We start from the raw sequence: 20560 nt of genomic DNA, 5'->3' as shown, positions 1-20560 counted from the left end.
AGTCAGTGCTGTGCTCACGCAGAGGAGATGAAAAGCAGCACATGACCAGGTCCTTATGCTTTTGATCCGCCCTCAGAAAAGAGCCTGGCGAGTGCTGGGTTTTGTAATAAAAATCACCTCATCCAACGTTAATGTGGAAACAACTTGATTTGTTTGTGTGAATAAAGTTCTGGTGATCTCATTTAAACCCTGAAAATGTTATAGTCAGACTGTAATCCATCCTATCTGCTACCTGCTGTGCCCAGGTGTGGCTGTGTCTTTCCTTTTCCTACAGAACAAGGGAATCCAATCACTCTAGTCTCTAGACTGTGCAGCTAAACTGTACAGGAGTCTTATAAAGACTTAACCTTTTCAAACACACAGTGACATCTCTGCTTGGACTCAAAACATGTAACAAACATTTCACTTAGGAAATTTGACCTAGAAGGTAGAGTTCTTATTTTTTTCCTTTTTGCGCACGCAATAGGCTCATAGAATCTTTCTACAAATACCAAATATGAATCTAGTTTAAGCTGAATAAGTTCTTTGCAAATTTCTCTAAGTTCTTAAACTTGGGAGCAGGGCCTGAAAAACGTATGGGTGTCCCCAAAATTCTGATGTGTGGGCATAATGAGGGGAGTTGTTAGGTGTGTGTAAGAATGGTAGACATGATTTGAAATGAATTTGGTTCATAACATAGACACGCTGTCCACATTTTGGGATAAAAATTGACATGCCAATGAGATTTAACTAATTTAACATGGTGAGAACCTTGTTTAACTCAATTTGTTTAAGATCATAAACAAGTTAGACATTAAATAAATGTTTTGGTGGTGGCATTCCATGGGGTGAGCATTTGGAAAGCATTAGTTGTTTTGTGCTGGTTGTTATATTGCAGTGACTAAGGTGTATCAAGAAATTGAATCCCTTTAGTATTCCACCTACATACCTTTAGGATGTTTAAAGGAAGCCATCATTAGTTGCTCACCTTTTTGCTTCTTTACAAAAATATCTCATAGTGGTGGAGGTTAACTAGGAACACTATCAGATATGACCTCCAATAAGAAAAATATTGAGAGACAAAGGCAAAGAAAATTTAGAAAGAAGTATTTAGGGTGGAATGTCAACAGGTTCATCTGATCCTCAGAAGTACCCAGTGTCATAGCTCCCACCCACCAAGAGGCTTAAACAATTTCCTGAGGACAGTTAGGAAAGAGATGAAATACAGAGTCATTACTATGAATGGCTGCTAGGACAGCATTACTGCTGTGGCAGAGACCATCAATACCACTTAGATATAAAGAGCCTACTTTTCACTTTAGATAATTTATATGTGAAAAATATCATCAGTTATAGGAATGTAATGTAAAGGAGCTGATGATAGCACTTGAAAACGTGAATCTGAAGCTCAACATGAAATATTTGCAGCCAAGTTGCTGGTTGGAAAATTACTCATCCATCAATTTTCTTTCTTTTTTTAAACACATATGGCGTCCTAAGTTAAACAGTTACAGGTTACAAATGATTTATGTAGGACTTAGTTGATTTTTTAAAATGTATTTCAAAATATATACAAAATCATCTCTTGATTTTCAAGTTCATTCTTTTTACCATCTGCTGATGGGTACTTGTATGAGCATTTTTATCAAATCGATGGTACAAATTTCAAACCACTGTTGCAACAATATCTCATTCATTAATTCATTACTGGACAAAATGTGGAATGCTAACTTATTCCACGTGACCATTGGAGAATATCGACATGAAAGATGATTTCCATAATCAAAGAGTATAAAGAAGGCAGAGGAAGAATTTAACAGAACATGGTCTGTGTCATGGGACAAATAAGCATGAGGTGTTAGCAGAATGCAGGTTAAATTGGACATCCAAATCAGCTAGGAGTGAGGAACTAGCCCAGAAGATTTCCAAAAAGTGAAGTTATTTGATATAATCTCTGAATGAGTTGGAATTATTCTGATGATGAAGTGAATGGAGGAAAGGTATTTGTGGCAGAGGAAAAGTGTCTGCAGATCCATAGACATGAGGGTGTGTGGCTGACTGAGGGATGTGCAAGCAGCCCCTATCACTGGAATATATAATGCAGTGCTGGCTGGGCGGGCAGACAGGGGTCATATGCCATGCTAATATTTTCTGCTCATCTTTATTGCTACAAAATTGCCTTCTTTGATTAAAACAAACAAAAACAAATGGGATAGATTTCAGATAGCATCCCAAACATAGTTCCAGAAACACTTTACTGCTGGATGTGAGGGAAAAAAATTTGAAAAAAGTATAGGATTTCAGATTGACGCTAGTAAAGTTGTATTAAAACCTTTATTAACAACTTGGTTGATGAATTTTGTTTGATTTGTTTGCCTAGACTTCCTTTTGACCAAAACAGCACTTGAGTTGTGTTGAGGCAGGACATATCTACCCCAATCCCTGGGGTGATCCTTGCTTTCTTAGCTGCACTCCACTTCTCTTTCCTACTCTCCCTCCCACATCTCACATTTTAAAGCCCCATATTTGCTGAAAATTCTGCTGGAATGTGAGGCCAGACACAGAGGTGTTAAAAAGAGTCCAATGCCAGTACATCTGGGGATCCTTAGGAATGAACAAGGGCCAAGAAAAGGAGTAGCAGAAATACAGAGGAGCATACTCTTTGCAGGGTCTGGAAGGACCAATGGGATGAAGTGGCTTAAGCCCTGAGACATGATTTCATTTTTTTCATCTAGTAACAAATCATCTGATCTCTCTCTCACTTTTGAGAGTGTCCTGGTCACCACAGCAAGCAGATATACAGAGATGTGGGTGGTGTGGGGGACCGATGTCTTCTATGTGTTTTCTTTGAGATTATTAACACATTGAATATGTCATCCTAAATGAACCACATTTCTGAGGCTGAGATTTGAATACCAAGGTCACACAAACCAACGTATCTGTCATCTGGCTCATAACTTCCTTCCTTTCCAATCCTCTAGCAAAGCATTTAAATAGAATTTTTTGATAGAAGTAGATTATAAGCCAATGAGTGATGTCTTTCTCTATGCTATATTGTTCACTAGAAGTAAATTTTCTTTGTCCTTATGTGCTGACCGTCCCTTCCTCCTTCTACACAATAAGAATTTAAATTTGTTCATGGGGGCAGGAGGCTGAGAAGTAAGACCACATGTGTATCAAGATATTGATTATTTTTTGGAAAAAATGTTTTATTTTAATAAACAACATATGGTCATATAATTGCTATTATCTGACACTAAAAATAAAAATACTCTCCAGGTTGGGGCTTTTCAACCCAATCGTCTTGTGAATACCTGAAATAAATGAGTAGCCTTGGATATTTTAATTTCATCTGTCAGGAAGTCAGGCAGTAATTCCCCTGGATGCTTTAAACCCGTAATTATGTTAGAGACTCTGAGACTGATTCAAACTCTCTCAAACATTGTCCTGATCTTTGGAACCCGGAAATGACAACACAGGTGTACTTAGAGTGCTCTTTGCATGAAGAACTCCTGTGTGAGATCTGCCTTATCAACTGAACATTCCAAATAAATAAAAATGAAACACAGGCATGTAGCATAGGTCCCTACCTATTTTACAGGTTATATAAATATCAGCTTAAAATACCTAGGGAAGGAATCAAACTGGAAAATAGGAAAGAATAAGGATGGTAAAATAACTGATTATATGAGATAACTCCTATTCCTTTCTCTTGGTAACAGACAAGCTTAGTAACTTACGCAAACTTCTCTCTTAGTAACTCATCCAGAGTTCAGGAGTTGAAGTGCCTCCTCCTGTCACACATGTAACTTGCCTCTTGCCCCTCTGTATCTCAGGAGTGTGTAATAGCGTAATGATTCTAGTCCATGACTCTTCACGGACTTACTGTTTATTTTCCTCCAAATGGCAAAGGCAGAAATAGATTGAGTTACTTAGGCAGAGTTCTGTGTTAGAACTGTGAACCACCTCTTCACCCTACTTTTTTTAATCAAAAGGTTTCTTAGGTTTTGATTCAATCTCTGTGGCTATTGCTATTGCGTAAACCTCTTGCTCCAACCTTCTGGGTGATCTTTTGGGACCGTGCTTCATCTCAAATGTTTGCTTCTCCTCCCAGCACACCTAGAGGATAAAATGCTGCCTGCTTTCTTATTTATGACTCTAAATTTAAATGGTACATTTTATATTCTCAAGCAATATTTACACAGGGCTTAAAGTAGTTCTTTCTTAAACAGAAATTGAGTTTTTTTCACTGCAAATGAATATTGAGGGCTATATTTTGCTGTGCTTTTTTCCATCTTCCCAACTATAAAAGAGCAATATTTTCAATTTTATCAGCTTCCATCAATTGTTTCCTCAAAAATCAGATTAGAATATGGTGAGAGGCCATTTGTCTATTAGTCTAGCCTAATTCTTAGAAGAAGTAAAAGAGAATTAAATGAGATTAGAGAAGCATAAAGTTTGTACATTTTATACTAAATGAAATCAGCCAAAACAATAAACATTAGCTCAATTAAATAACTGTTGGAACAATGGATTGTTTATATGTGTGTGTGTATATATATATCATTTGAATGTTGCATTGATGGTCTTATTCTGCTAATAAGGTGACATTTATGAAACAAAAGAGAATTTTTAATCATGAAACTTCAATCTGTATTCTTGATACACTTGCAAGAAGCCCTGTCTCCAGGAAACCCACGTTCTTCCAAGCCTTCCTAATATGAAAACCATGAGGCATAAAATTAGCAAGTAATAAGAAATTTCACTTTCAATCTCATAATATTAAAGTTGTCCCTCGGCGTCCACAGGGAATTGGTTCCAGGAACCCCCACTGTTGCCAAAATTCAAGGATGCTCAAGTCCCTTAGGTGGAATGGCTTAGTACAGTCGAGCCTCTGTGTCGGTGGGTTCCGTGTCGGTGTGTTCCACGTGCGCACACACACGCCACACACATCTTCGTGGGGTTCTCATGTTCTCATTTCTAAACCCATGATACTATAAGTGAAAACTTACTCCAACTCATGAAACATTTCAAATTCATAAGTGTTTACGTTTGGGCACAGAAATCTTTACCAACATTGACCTACTCTATAATCATAAAGAAGGTCTTCTAAACAGCAGTTTGAAAGTATGTTAAGTTTTCATATCTACCTGTACATCAGTATTTGAATTTTCAATGTGCTTTTCATTGGAAAGGAAAATTTGATGCTATACAAAGAATAGAAAATAATAAAATCATACATCCTCTATTTATCATACTTGATACAGGGAGGAAGAGTACTTGTTTTGTAAAGACCAACAGGATACACGATGCAAAGAAAATTGCAAAGCTATGCACTGCCAACACGACACAGGTGTACACCACACGAGGATATGAAACAAGCCAGCAGTAATGGGTGTGTTGACAGCTATGAATCCACACTGTGTTTCTCCCAAAGTGCACTGGTGTGTTTGTTATGTGTTACTTTACTTTTTTATTTGTTTTAGAAATCCTCAAGCCCACCCCTAAACACAGTGGCTAAGTACTAGGAGTGAAGATGAACCTGCCTGGAAATAGTTGTTGTCAGTGAGTCTCTTAGACTCATATTGATGTTAGGGAACCAATCCCCCCCTTAGACCCATGTCTATCTGGGAAGTACTACGGAGTTCATATCTCATGTAGACCAGACACTGTCTGTATAATAAATGTATAAGAGCATCTTTAATCTTTGCAACAATTCTATAAAGCAGTATTTCCCTGTCTTACCTTATCATATAATCACCAGGATAGGATTCATTAAAAAATATAGATCCCTGGACCACATCCAGGCCTACAGAATTAGTCTCTATGAGAAGCCTGTGAATAAGTAGTTTTTAAAGACACCTCATGAGATTTTTAAGATTAGGTAAGGAGGGAAATGCTGCTGAAGGTAGTATTATACCCATTTTATCAAGGAGGAAACGGAGACTCAGTTAAGTAACTCGTACAACAAATTAACTGTGAAGGCATAATTCAGATTGCAATATAACTCCAAATTTCTTCCTACCATGTTACCTTGCTGCAGGTCATGAGGTCAAGCAAATTTGTAAGGCTACAATGAAAATTCTATATTATAGACATTCAATTCTGGATTTAAAAGAAAACGTAAAATTGTGTAGTTTCTTCCTCTGTTTTGGTTAGGACAGTTATACTGAACCAACTGCAGAATTATAAAGGGCTTCATAATTATATGCGGAGTATAAAGGGCTCCAACCACTGCTGCCAAAGCACTCTGGAAATGCTTTTTGAACATGGGATAGAAGTGTTCTGTCCTATATATTCCAAATGAGGGGGAAATGGTCAAAAACAAGCAAAAATAAAAAGCCATGTACTGTTTAGATTTCTCTAGGTGCTGAGACCATATGGGAAGGGTTCCTCTTCCCATTCACCCCGTGATCAACAGCAGTAATGGACATGTTACAGTTGAGAAGGTGGTCTATGTTCAAAGTAGAGAATTCCCTGGAATCTCTTTTCTGCTTAATGACATACAGAGAACAGGGTGAAGCAACTAAAGTTGGAGAGGACCCTGCCTTTATTTCACAGAATTATTGTTTCTTAGGATTTAAATGAGGCTTTCTGAATACATTGGGGAGGTTAATGAACCCCTGGCAGAAATCTGTCATTCCTAATTTATAATCCAGGCAGTATTAGTAGAAATTCTCTCAATTTTGAACTTGTATATCAAAAATCAAATGTCTAACAAACTTAGCCTTGAAATGAATATGTATAAAAGGCATTCAAAGGTTTTCCACGGTGTGCACAGCATGAATTGTTTTAGGGACTCAATTTCCAGATCCTCAACTTCCATGGTTCTTTTTCTTAGAATTGTCTGGAATATGCCTGTGTTTACAATAAGTCTTTTGCTATTTTATGTGGGGAAAAAAAGCAAAACCGTCACGCATTCCAAATCTTGATATATTGCATTAGCCAGAGGTATAAAATCCACTTTGGGATGAAAAACTAAAATAGAATTTGGAATATTGGTTTTAACAAAGATATTCTTTTTTTTTAAGTTAATTAATTAATTAATTAATTTTTTATATTTATTTTTGGCTGTGTTGGGTCTTCGTTTCTGTGCGAGGGCTTTCTCTAGTTGCGGCAAGTGGGGGCCACTCTTCATCGCGGTGCGCGGGCCTCTCACTATCACGGCCTCTCTTATTGAGGAGAACAGGCTCCAGACGCGCAGGCTCAGTAGTTGTGGCTCACGGGCCTAGTTGCTCCGCAGCATGTGGGATCCTCCCAGACCAGGGCTTGAACCCATGTCCCCTGCATCGGCAGGCAGATTCTCAACCACTGCACCACCAGGGAAGCCCGACAAAGATATTCTTAATGGTTGATCAGGGCATCCTAAATGTACAAAGGCACTTTATTTCCTTCCCTTATCTTGTTCTTGGATTGATCCCTTGATCATTATGTAGTATCCTTCCTTGTCTCTTGTAACAGTCTTTAGTCTATTTTTTCTGATACGAGTATTGCTACTCCAGATTTCTTTTGATTTCCATTTGCATGGAATACCTTTTTCCATCCCCTCACTTTCAGTCTGTATGTGTCCCTAGATCTGAAATGGGTCTCTTGTAGACAGCATATATACAGGTCTTGTTTTTGTATCCACTCAGCCAGTCTATGTTTTTTGGTTGGAGCATTTAATCCATTTACATTTAAGGTAATTATCAATATGTATGTTCTTACTGCCATTTTTAAAATTGTTTTGGATTGTTTTTGTAGGTCTTTTTTTCTTCCCTTCCTCTTTTGTTCTCTTGTGATTTGATGACTATCTCTAGTGTTGTGTTTGGAGTGCTTGTTCTTTTTTGTGTGTGTATCTGTTGTCATTTTTTGGTTTGAAGTTCCCATGAGGTTTTGATATAGCAGTCTATATATATACGAGGTTGTTTTAAGTTGCTGGTCTCTTAATTTCAAATCCATTTCCCATTTCCTGCATTTGTGCTCTCCTCTTCTCATGGTTGCTGGTTTTGATATCATACTTGTGTGTGGATGATTTCCTACTTTTACTGTATGTTTGCCTTTACTGGTGAGCTTTCCCATTTGTGATTTTCTTGTTTCTAGTTGTGGTCTTTTTTTTCCACCTAGAGAAGTTTCTTTAGCATTTGTTGTAAAGCTGGTTTGGTGGTGCTGAATTCTCTTAGCTTTTGCTTATCTGTGAAGCTTTTGATTTCTTCATTGAATCTGAATGAGAGCCTTACTGGATAGAATATTCTTGGTTGTAGGTTTTTCCTTTTCATCACTTCAAATATCCTTCTCTTATTACTAATTTTTAAAAAGTGAATCTTGGCCCCAGTTGGAAAGTTCTGGATATAGAACATTCAAAATAGCTGTTATGACTTGTGCATTTTAAAATTTAACTGAATGTCTTCTAAGACTAACTTGTTCAAGGAAGAATATCTATTGGTAAATATGTTGTGATTTATTTTAGGATCAGGATGCATTTAGGATCAGGCTGCGCTGATCAATATTTTATTGAATCATGACAAATTACTGTGAACTTCACCTTATAAAATGTGTAATGTTATATATCGTATTAATAAAACAAACTTAAACTTATACGGAAACATTTTACGTGTCAAATGCGATGATACATGTTTTTTAAAATTAGTTTAGGGGTAATGCAGGCAAAACATTTGTAGATCATAGAACATAGTTGTTAGTGTCTGGATCATAGCTGGTGTTCAATAAATAAAAGCTGAATAAATAATTATTGAATACTGAATGAATACCCAAGCAGCCACCCTAAGAACCTATGGCACAGATCCAGAACACCATGAAATATCTGAAGATTTCCTCTCAAATTTAATATAGCTCAATTCTCCTGGCCTTAGGTTCAGGAATCCTCAAAGATGCATCTATTAAACCCCTATCCCCTAGAGGTAATTGTGGACAAAGGAAAAGATCAAATTGCATAGCCTTTGGCATGAAGTGTACAACTGCACATTAGCCAGATTGAGTTATATTTCCTTGCACCTCCTGCAGTTGCAATGTTAGGGTTTGAGTTTGAAATGACCACCTTAAAGGATAGCGTATTTTGCATGCTCACTGAAATACAGATCTATCATGTGGAATGTCATGACAAGGGAAATTAATCTTTAAGAACCTAGAGGACACCAGTGTGATCTGGTTTCCCAAATGTAATTGCCAACCCTTTGCTGTGCTCTCTTTAAGACCCCAGACATGTTCCAATCCCCAGCCCTTTGCTGCTACCTCCCTCTATCCACTTGCCTCAAATGTTTTTCATTCCCACAGCTGGGTTGTCCCCCTGCAGGCTTTCTTCTGCCTGCCCAGCTGATGACGTTTTTCTGGCTCCAGAAAACTTCCGAGATTGTTACAAACAGTGCTTACAGGGGACAAAGGATTGTCCCAATTAAAACAACAACAACAACAAAACTAAGACAGTCTTGCAAGAATCCAAATGGGTGGGTAGCCGACATGAACACTTTATGTTGTTTCTCTCTTCATTCCCCCCATCATTAAACAGGAACATGTCATTGTTTTGAAAGCTTGGGAGTTAAACTAAGGTTTTAGCTGTGGCCAAAGGTCTATTGAATAGTCAGTGCTGCTGAGATACCTGAAACACTTTTTCTCATTTCATAATCACTTCACTGTTGCACTGGGGGGTTCTAAGGGATGGGCAGTAATTGGAAAATAAGAATAAATTCAGGCCTAAATCTAAGTCTTGATTTAACAGGCCTTTTCTCCCTGCAGTTTTAAGAATAATTGAAAAAAAAAAAAAGGCTCAATTAGTTTAAATAAGATGCAGTAACATTTTATTTTGTTCACTAGAATATTATTTATCATTATTTGCATGATGGGATTTTGCTTATAACTCTGATTACACTGAGTTTAAGTGGACATAAAACTGTTGTCACAAAAATGGAATGAGAAGATGTTGTTTACAGTCTTGTGTTTTCCGCCAGTATTCTGTTTTTTCCAACAGCTGCAGCAGGACATGCTGTTGGTATTTGGAGGCTTCTAGAAAGAGAAGTGGCCAAGTTTATTTTCCTGATCTCTAAATTCAGCACATAGGTCACCACTCAAACACCTTTTCTATGTGTGCATTAATAGTCATTATTAAATGCTCTCAGTCACGACACCTTACAATGAGGCCTAAAAGCCAGGGCAGGGCTCTGATCCCCAAGTGTTCTGCCGCTGAGCACATGTGATTTATCTGCAGAAGTTACTTAATCTCTCTTCACTTCATTGTTAAAACTGTAATAAATAAAGGTTCTAGATTAGCAAAAATATCCTTTATACTAAAAAAGAAATGCTTACTTCTGACAGACTTATTTTCAAGCTGTGTCCAATGTGTTCACTCTTATTTTAGTCCGTGTCATGGTGGTAATGATAACTAGCACTGCTATTTATGGGAACCACTGTATTTTTAGCCTAGAAAGGGGGTTGGGCAAAACTTCTCTGTTTTTTGGCCTGATCATGGACAGCTCTCATGTTTTCTTAATTTATGGCCCATCATCTGCTATTATTAGATATTGCAAATGAACTTATCCCCTAAGTGTGACTAAAGCTAAGTCATGAATGATTCTGCATGAAGGCGAGTATTACTGGATGCTCAGGCAACCAAATTTCTGATTTAGTTTTGGAACTTTTAGTACAGGATAGGCATGTATAAAGTCTCTCCCTAATTCTTTCACTTGATTTCCAGTCTTCCACACAGACTGTCATTGTTCCTAAACTCAAGTAAATGAAGAACCATAAAAATTAACTATTAATAAATAATTTCCATAGCAGGTTAAGAAAATCAGTCTTATTCATTTATAAAATAAGTACCAGGGAAGCATATTATTATTTTTGTTAAATGGAAACTTAGACTAAGGTACTCAAATGTAAAAATCATCATTAAATGGGACCTTTGGAGGCCAAAGTAAAGGGAAAGTATTTTTCCATGGGAAAGCTTCTTAATGACACTTTTATTAATGTATATAATTCCCTTCAGTGGTCTGTTAATTGCCACAGGTCACTTCTTCAGGATTCTCCATAACTACTTTAACTATGTGCTTTTTTCCCCGTCTCTATCTCTGTCTCTCTCCCAATCTCCCTCCCTCGCCTAATATGATACCATTTCCAGACATGTTAAAAGGGTTAACGTAGGAAAAACCCAATAGCAAGCTGCAGAGCCTCATACTTGAGTTGAAAACTCTTTACTAAAAAATAATGCATTAGGCTGAAAACATGAGAATTGGTATTAATGGGTCAGAATCACATTTTCTCCTGTTCTGTATTCTCTTGCTAATGGTTACACCAAGGGAAACTTTATGGCTGACTAGATCCATCCTGGGGGAACACAGATTTCAGATGTTTCTGAAATATCACTTGCTTTCCCTAAACTTGTTTCAATCAATTTTTCTCATCCATTCTTGATTTTATTCATATATAAAGGCTGTTTTTTGGAGCCAGGAGTTCCATAAGCATACTAGAAGCTGTGTAATATAACCTTTCATTTCAGTTATTAAAATTTATTTTTTTTTGTCATAGCACTCCTCTTAATATTATGTTCTGGGATTCCATTCCAAGGACAAGTTCACATTAACCATAACCTTCAATTTAAAAAAAAATCCTGCATACTTTTTCTGCCTATATCATTTATATTTCAAGCCAATTAAAAGATATATTGGAACATAATAAAAGTAACTGATATTTTTTCTCTCTTCCCTCTAAAAATTGGTGAGAATTTTACTGTGATCCCATTCACAAAGTACTACTGTGCATATTACTTTTTGTAATAGCATCAAATATTTTCCATCTCAAGTATTTTCCATTTCAATATTTTCCATTTCCCACCAACTGAGAACGGGAAGACTATGATGTGCCTTCCACAATTTTCTGCATAAATGAACTGCTACTTTTAGCAAACAACTTGCTTTCTACCATACAGGCTATTTTTTAGGAATGGAATCAAGTATTATTCTATATTCAGAATCCCTTGAAGAGTCATTGTTTGAGTTGAATTGCACATGATGTTTTAGGTGGCATGTGTTTACTTCCATTGAAAGAACATGTCCTATTTTTGAGGAAGGAAAAGAAACTTGTGAGACATCAGATGTTTCTTGCAAAACAATTTGGTGAAATAAATGTAAATGAATCAGAAACATGTGAATTGTATTTCAGTTAAAATTAATGGGTTTAAATATGAAGGCAGTAAAGCGCTCAGGGGGGAAAGAGTGTAGCAAGTCGGGAAGTGACATTTGTTTTGTTTTCATCTGTCTTAGACTCTTGAAAATGGCCTAATACTCTGAATTCAACCTCATTCAGAGTCTCTCTTAAGTCTAATGATGGAGTTATAAAATGGGACAATAGTATTCAAATTAATTTTATAGCTTTATCTGGCTCCAGTTATAATGTGGGCGTCAAACATTGCCACTGTGCAATTTTTCAAAAGCACTTTCAGTTTGAAGTTAGAGGTTTTTCTATTTTCTATTCTCTTCTGAGGGTAAACAGTAAATTGTCATGATGCTAAAAGTGTATTTTTTTTCATAGAACAACAATGTAAGGTTTTCAGAGTCACATATCAACTTCGTATTTATTTCCTCTTTCTAAGATGAACAGATCTAAATGGAAAACACAGGGGGCAGAATGCATACACACGTATGCAGGAGAAGGGCACAGGGAGAAAAGGCGACGGAACAGAGTGAGAGAGAACGAGAGAGGGGGGAAAGAATAAGCAATGCATGCAGGGGTGAGGTCATCAAGCCTCATTTCAAAAGTGAAGCGCTCAAACCACACTACTTATTTTAGCGTCACAAAAATTTTATCCCATAGTTTTATAGTCATATCATTTATGCTTGCTTAAAAACAACTACATAGCTTCTTTATATTTTTGTATTTTTCAATTTTAAAAAAATGCATTACTCTGAAAAGCAGGGAATAAAATGAACTACAAAAAAAAAAAAAAAAAAGGACTTACAAATAATTTTCCCTATCAACATGCCTCAAAATGTGAGTACTGTAAGTTTGATGTGTGGTGTGATATTTCAGTTTCTCAACTCTCAGTCTCTGAAAACAGGGACATTTTAAGTGTTCCAGTAACTTGCAAGAGACAAGGAGTATATAACTGGAGTGTGTGTTTATATATATATATATTCTTTTTTTTTTGAGATAATATATGACACTGCTTAAGTAGCCTTCTGAACATACAACTTGGTAGAGAAATGTAGGAACAGAAGTCCTTTCTGTATAAGTTGAAGGTACAGTAAATCATAGGGCTGTTTTTGCATGTTAAGAGCCTGCTTTCTTGTTTCCTGAGAACATGATGCTGTATCAATAATTGGAGTTCAGCGTCTCTGACCACTCAGAGCTCTGCTGCTGCTCACCACTGAGTTTGGAATGAAGATGCTGCTCCTTGATTTCTTTGTGCCACAAGGTTCATTGCTTCCAACTCTTCTTAGAAGCGTCTCCCCTCTTTGCTCCTCTATCTGTTCCATAATTGGGCAGGAGATGTGTTTTAGCTGCTACCACAGCCCTTTGTTGCTTTATTTAACCTTCTCCTCATCCTAGTTTAGTGGATAAAAAACGGAGTGGCTAGGCTGTTTCATTTACACCTTAAATAGTGGCAATATAACATTCAGAACTGGTTTTGAGCTCCCAGAGTCACCCTTTAGGGCTCTACTAATCAACATAAAGTCTAAATCCTAACCCCTAATTTGTGTCAATGAAAATATATGAATAGTGTCAACTTTATCTTCATCACCATCAACAGTAAATATTTATAAAGTCCTCAATTAAGTAACCGTTACTACGTAGTATCTCTGCTGAGCACATTATTACAATGGTATATTTCCTTTGAGGAGGGATATATTGTGATTGATTTTCCATCATGATTTGGTGCAGTAACTTGTTACAAGATCTAATCTTTGCTTTTGGTGGTGTTGTTCCACTTCACGACAGGCCTACCCTTGTAGCAGTGATAAGGAATGTGAAGTTGGGAGATACTGCCACAGTCCCCACCAAGGGTCTTCGGCCTGCATGGTGTGTCGAAGGAAAAAGAAGCGCTGCCACAGAGATGGCATGTGTTGTCCTGGCGCCCGCTGCAATAATGGTAAAGGTCTTGCTCAGTGTTGAAGGGCCTCTTTCCTTTCATGTAGGAGGCCTGGCTACCAAGTTAGGCTGCCTTCCCCTTAGTCAGACTCCTGAAATGTAAGGAGCCTTTCAAAATAGGCAGGAATGGGATCAGGGTTTAGATATGTATAAGATTACCTGGATTCCCTCTCAAATCTTAGTTTTCCTGGGCTCTGATCATCTCCTATAATTTATAATCTATGCTGATCTAGGATTTGCCATATTGAAATGCTGCATATAAATAGCTAGATGTTCTATTCCACTGAACACTTAAGCAAATATGTGCAAAGGAACCAAAGAAAGGAACATGCTATGATTTAGCAAGACACTTGTGAATCTGCTTTCCATTTCCATACTAGTTTCATACTTTTACTCTTATACTCAAGGTGTCCTGTTTTGAAGGCCCTACCCCGTGGCATGCACAAATGCTGATGGAGTGATTGTTTCCTCCCAAAGGAGACACAGGAGTCTATTCCCTGGCCTTCACCCAATCTCAATGAGCTTAGAGGCAGACAGTTCAGCATTAATGATAAAATGAAGAACCACCAACAACACATGGTAAAACCATTAAATAATTGCAGAAGGTGATCAGAAACATACACTTAGTCATACAAAACAACATAATCAGGCTCATATACTTATTCCTGGCCTCTGGGCACAGTCCTATTGGAAGTGCCCTGGACAAGAAGAGGTGAAGGCAAGAAGACCTCACACCATTAGAGGCGTTTACAGTGTAGACAAGGATTATACTGTTGACTGAAAAAGGAACCTTGATCTTTTTCTGATCAGATGTCTGATTAGACAATTTTAAGGTATTAAGAGCCAATCATAATTTAATACTTTACTATGTCACTATTCTAAGCACTTCACATGTATTCACAGTAATTTAGTGAAATGAATTCTGTTTTCATCCTGATTTTTGCCCAAGGTCACTTGGTCTTGAGGGTGGCAAGATTCAAATCAAGAAAGCCTGGCTCAGGACCAAACTATTCAATTCTCAGTCTGGACAAATATGTAAATAAATGAATAGATAGATGATAGATAAATGGCTTCATACCTCACATCAGGAGAATACTTGGATAAGAATCACACTTTAGAGAACTGAATAAGTCTAACTGATTACCTGACCATCTCCAGGCATCTGTATCCCCGTCACTGAGAGCATCTTAACTGCTCACATCCCAGCTCTGGACGGCACTCGGCACAGAGATGGAAACCACGGTCACTACTCAAACCACGACTTGGGATGGCAGAATCTAGGAAGAACACACACTAAGATGTCACATATAAAAGGTAGGGATATCTGTAGCTCTATGTTTACTTTTTCTTGTTTTATAATGAAGTAAAAGAAAAATATCGATAATTAATTCCATTGGTTTTGTGTGCAATTTGAAAAAAAATATTGGGAAGTTACTTTAATAGCAAGATTTTAACTGAATTTCTTAATTCTTAATTTTGAGGATGCTAGAGGTTTCTTAGAGATCTTAAATTGTTAGAAAATACATATTACAAGACTTGCAGTACCCCCAATTAACCATGCCATTTTCTAAACAGTCCTGCCTTTTTACAGGATGTTTAGAATACATCTTTTATACAAGCATTTCTCTTCCATATTCAAGCATAAAGCATTCCAAAAAATAAATGGGAAAATGTTTGCTGCCATATGATTAAATCACTAAGATTTAGAGTCTTTTTCTCATCTTTGCAGATTCAAAAATTGTATTTCACTTAACAACCAGATAATATACTGTGCATAAACCAATTTACCAAACATAATTGAGATTACATATGCCCATAAAATGCCCTTCCTTGTGTCAAAATATTTGGGAAGCCTAATCACTAATAGTAAAATTTTAAAGTATGAAATTATTGAACCCAGTTACTAATAGTAAAATTTTGAAAAATAGAAATACCTATATTTTTTTGTTTTGAAATACGTATTTTTTAAAGGAAGTTTTTGCAAGTGTATTCTGTGGAGCACTATTCTTTCAAGACGTTCTGTGAATGAAAGAGCCCTGTGTTCAAGAGTTTTGTAATAAGGTATCTCCCCATTTCTGGGACTTTATAATAAACATTGATATATTGAAGTCCAGCAATGAGGAAAACTGGTTAACTTTTTTAAACATTGTATTTCCCTGGTTTACTTGCCCGCAAAACCATTTCCCCACATTTTCACCTTCTGCAGAGCTAGTATCCTAGAGAATATCTGACCTATTAGTCCAACCTGGAATACTAATGGTCAAATCAATAGGGCTAAAGAGACTGACAATTCCTCTTCAGTTATCCCTTGTCTACACTCCCTGAAGGCCTAAGTGCTTTACCCACATCTCCTATTTCTAGTCCACCAAATTCACATGCATTTGTTAGTACGTGAGTATCCTTCTTTATTCTGACAGATATCTATGTCACAGTACGGTTTCAAATTTATTGCTTTTATCTAATTATATGTGGAGTTTTCTGATGGCAGCCAGTGATGAATCTTATACAGCTCAGCTAGTGAGTTGCATCCACATCACACAGTGGAGCTGGTGACATCTGTGATGACAGCTAACCTTTTAGAACAGGCTTGGCACATTATGGCCTGTGAGCCAAGTCTGTCCTGCCGCCATTTTTGTAAATAACCTTTTATTGTAACACACACTTGCCCATTCACTTAGGCATTATCTGTGGCAGTTTTTATGATACAACAGCAGGATGAGGAGCTGTGACACAGATCACATGGCCTAAAAAGTTTAAAGTATTTACAGTCTGGCAGGTCACAAAGAAGCTTGTTGACTAGTACTTTTTTATAAAGATTACACATCAACCCAGCTGTGACGTGTGGGTGTTCTTTGCTGACTTGTTTTTCTGAATTAAATACCCAGATTTGTGCTCCTACGTCATTTTTATGATGGGTTCTTGGTTGACCCTGGGGCTATCTGCCCTTGCTCTGCTCCACTCTGTATCTCAGCTTTTTATAGACTTCATTTCCTGGGCTCCCCGTCAGATGGCTTCCGACCACATGGGTTTGGCTGTGGTGAGACTGAGAGGTAGAGGAAGGGAAGAGCCAACAGATTCTCTCTGCCTCAGGCAGTGTTTCTGGCAGAGCTGTACCTCATTGGGGCCTCAGCTCCTGCCAGGTGGGCCTGTTGGAATTCCAGTTCCTGCCCTTGCCCCACTCAGATACCACCGGCTCCTTTGGATCCTCCAGACTAAATGTGGTAGTGGCTTCCTGTTGTGTTGCTTTACCATCCTCTGGGACTTCTTAGCCCTGCCACTCACTACCTATGTGACCAGTTCTCTGCATTAAATATCTTCTCTTTTGAATACTCAGAGATTCTGTGTTCCTGGCTAGATTTTAACTGATACATGGTCTTTAGGAGTCCCAGACAATTACAGCCTTCTCCTTGAATCAGTTTGTTTACTCTTTCCAAGAAGGTACCAAATTAATTAATTTGGAAGCAATTCTGTTTACTTATTTTCACTCACCTAGTAAACAAAAAAAGAACAGAGAAATATCTAAAAGCACACCATGCCAAAGTAAAGAGAAGATTTTTTTCTAAAGTGTCATGGTAAAATCTTTTGGTCATCCTCTCCGTAGGGCATGAAGGAGACCCCTGTCTACGATCATCAGACTGCACTGAAGGGTTTTGCTGTGCTCGTCACTTCTGGACCAAAATCTGCAAACCGGTGCTCCATCAGGGAGAAGTCTGTACCAAGCAGCGCAAGAAGGGCTCTCACGGGCTGGAAATCTTCCAGCGGTGTGACTGCGCAAAAGGCCTGTCTTGTAAAGTATGGAAAGATGCCACCTACTCCTCCAAAGCCAGACTCCACGTGTGCCAGAAAATATGACCACCTCTGAGGGAGCATCACTAGCAGACTGTGAATCTGTGTATATAATACATTATAGCATGGCGATTTCAGAAGGGCTAAAATGAGGAGTGTCACAAGATGATAGATCACAGAAAGAGAAAGAAAATGGAGCAGATTAGAAAGGGTGACAAGTGTGGTACAATCAGTGTGTTTCCACCATGCACCTTGTTTATGTAAATAATGTATACATTTGTGAAAATGCTATGACTCAAAAAAAAAAAAAAGTGAAATTACTGACGAATACCATGTGACTTTCCAGCAGTTTAGGTTGTGCTAGAGGATCAGTTTCCTTCACATTGGTGATTGATTGATTGCCTATAAAAATAACCTGAAAGCCATATTTCTCTTTAAAGTTATACTTTACTTTAACAACAAAATACTCCCCATATATCCTGGCATACAATAGACTCTAAAACATGAAAAGAGGGGTTGTTAAATAGGAAACGAAAGCGTGGAGCAGAGTTAATTTGCAACACAGAATCACCTTTTAATTTGGAGCACTACTTCTTACCACTCAATTAAAGACCTTCGTAGATAGATAAGAAAAAAAGCAGTCGATATTTTCCAAATAATATCAAAATAATCACAGGTCTTTTGTCTAGTCCTTCAGAAAAAAACAAACTCATTTTTCCTCAGACTGCTTATTTACATTTTTCAAAACTTTAATTTCACTTATAATTAATAAGAACCAGTATAATAAGACAAAAATAATCCATTCAGATTATAAAGGATCTAAATTGCATCTCTCTTGATTGTATGTGATTCCTACCCATTTTATTCTCTATATTATACACGTTATTTGTGAATAGCACCGAGCAGAATTTTCAGATTGTAAAAGTTTTAAGATGCCCAAAATAAAAGTTACTAGATCACATATTTTAAAGCTTTGGCATTCCCTATTTTTGATAGAATTGGACATTTATTCTTTACATACTCTGCAGTATAGTAGGGTAAAGCTGATAAAAGAGACGAGCTACATGTGTCCTGCACTGAAGCACAGCAAGGAAATAAATAGGGAAAACGTTGTCAAGTGTCCAGGTTTTGGCAACACATAGATCGTATGTCTGAAGCACAAACTCACTTTTCATATTTGAAGCCCAAGGCTGCACAACCTAAATGGAAGTTTTCCATGGGATTTGCTATCACAATATTTACTACGCAGATGAGTTCAGCGTGAGTTAACTACTTGACCTCAAAATATTTATTTTCTATTTTTGAGGTCCTAAAATAATCTTAATATGAGGAGGTCTCATTAAATGGACTCCAAGACAGGTAGGATAGTAAGCTTCCATTGCCCTCGGTAAGCTTCTTTCTAACTGGCTGGCACCATCTGATTTTTTTCTGCACCAGCCTCTCTCTGCAACAGCTGTTTCTTTGCCAAAGATACAGTTTCTGTTTTCTGCAGTCATTGAGATTAAAAAACTATAAATGGAATAACTTGTAAAATGTACATTTTGCTAATCTATAGAAACCACAGGTTCTAAATTCTTTGAATCCATTTTATTACTTTTTTACGTTACTCAGTTCTAAATATTATGTCTAAAGCAAAAAAGTTATCTTATAGTTGTTACTTTTGACCTTTTCTTCTATAGACCTTAAGTCACTCCTTAATTTTCTTTTACTTAAATCCCAGTTGCAGTCTCACATTCAAGTTCTCCCAGTAGAAACTCAACCTGAGCCTGCATGTCTATTAAGAATTTCAGCTTCCCACATACATTTACAAGTATGATTAAGATTTACATATTCCCCACATGTCTGTTAAAACTTATTAGCTAATCTATCCAAGAACCAAAGTCTGTACACAAGCAGGTTTTTATAAGCTTGGCGACATGAAAATGGAACATTTTAGTCAAACATTTCTTATATAGCAATCTGGTTTCTGCATTTTTTTTCCTTATGTACATCCCTTCAAAAATTATTATTTGAAGTAATTTATTTACAGGAAATGTTAATGAGATGTATTTTCTTATAGAGATATTTCTTACAGAAAGCTCTGTAGCAGAATATATTTGCAGCTATTGACTTTGTAATTTAGGGGAAATGTATAATAAGATAAAATATATTAAATTTTTCTCCTCCAAAAGTGGAATTCAAACTTCCTTGTGTTTTGCTTATGGGAAAAACTTTTACAGAATCATAGATTCTGTGAGTTCAGGTGGACTGGGTCTGATGTTGCAGTCTTAGTTGAAATCCTTTGGATGACATCACCATGAGATGATCCAAGGCAGTTTTACTATTACTGAAGGTGCTTATTTCATGGCAGGAAAGCTGTAATTGTTTGTTTGAAAGTTCTTTTTTCATTAAACTAAAGTATTCCAGCTTGTGCTTACCACCCATTTATTCTTACTTTGCCTTCTGGAACATTTTAGAACACAAACTCTCCACAAACCTCTTTAAAACACTTGAAGTCACCTACCATATTTCCTATAATCTTCTCTCCAGTTTAAAATTTCCCACAATAGAGATGCCAACATGCTTAGGGTATTGGTTCATTCCTCTATGGCACAAAGAAAATACAAAATATCTTTATCCCTATATAGCTATAGACTGGCCCTGCATGACCTAAAATCTACTTCCTAGGAAGGTCTTTTCTTTGCTTCCTGAATACAAAGATGTCAGGAGTGTTTCACAA

General features: G+C 37.1%; 1 protein-coding gene across 2 annotated transcripts in view; it reads left to right on the top strand.

Annotated features, from left to right (window-relative positions):
* Positions 1-20246, top strand: part of DKK2 (dickkopf WNT signaling pathway inhibitor 2) — a 108138-nt gene extending 87892 nt beyond the window's left edge. For both annotated transcript variants that reach the window (XM_082389147.1, XM_082389148.1), the window contains exons 2-4: positions 13906-14056; positions 15214-15369; positions 17657-20246. In XM_082389147.1, the coding sequence (XP_082245273.1) occupies positions 13906-14056; positions 15214-15369; positions 17657-17907 (558 nt within the window). In that variant the 3' untranslated portion in view covers positions 17908-20246. The remainder of the gene's footprint in view (positions 1-13905; positions 14057-15213; positions 15370-17656) is intronic.
* Positions 20247-20560: the final 314 nt, after the last annotated feature.

This window comes from Balaenoptera borealis (assembly GCF_965194805.1).
Source record: "Balaenoptera borealis genome assembly, chromosome: 4".
NCBI classification, from domain to species: Eukaryota; Metazoa; Chordata; class Mammalia; order Artiodactyla; family Balaenopteridae; genus Balaenoptera; species Balaenoptera borealis.
This window is presented reverse-complemented; position numbering and strand designations above follow the sequence as displayed.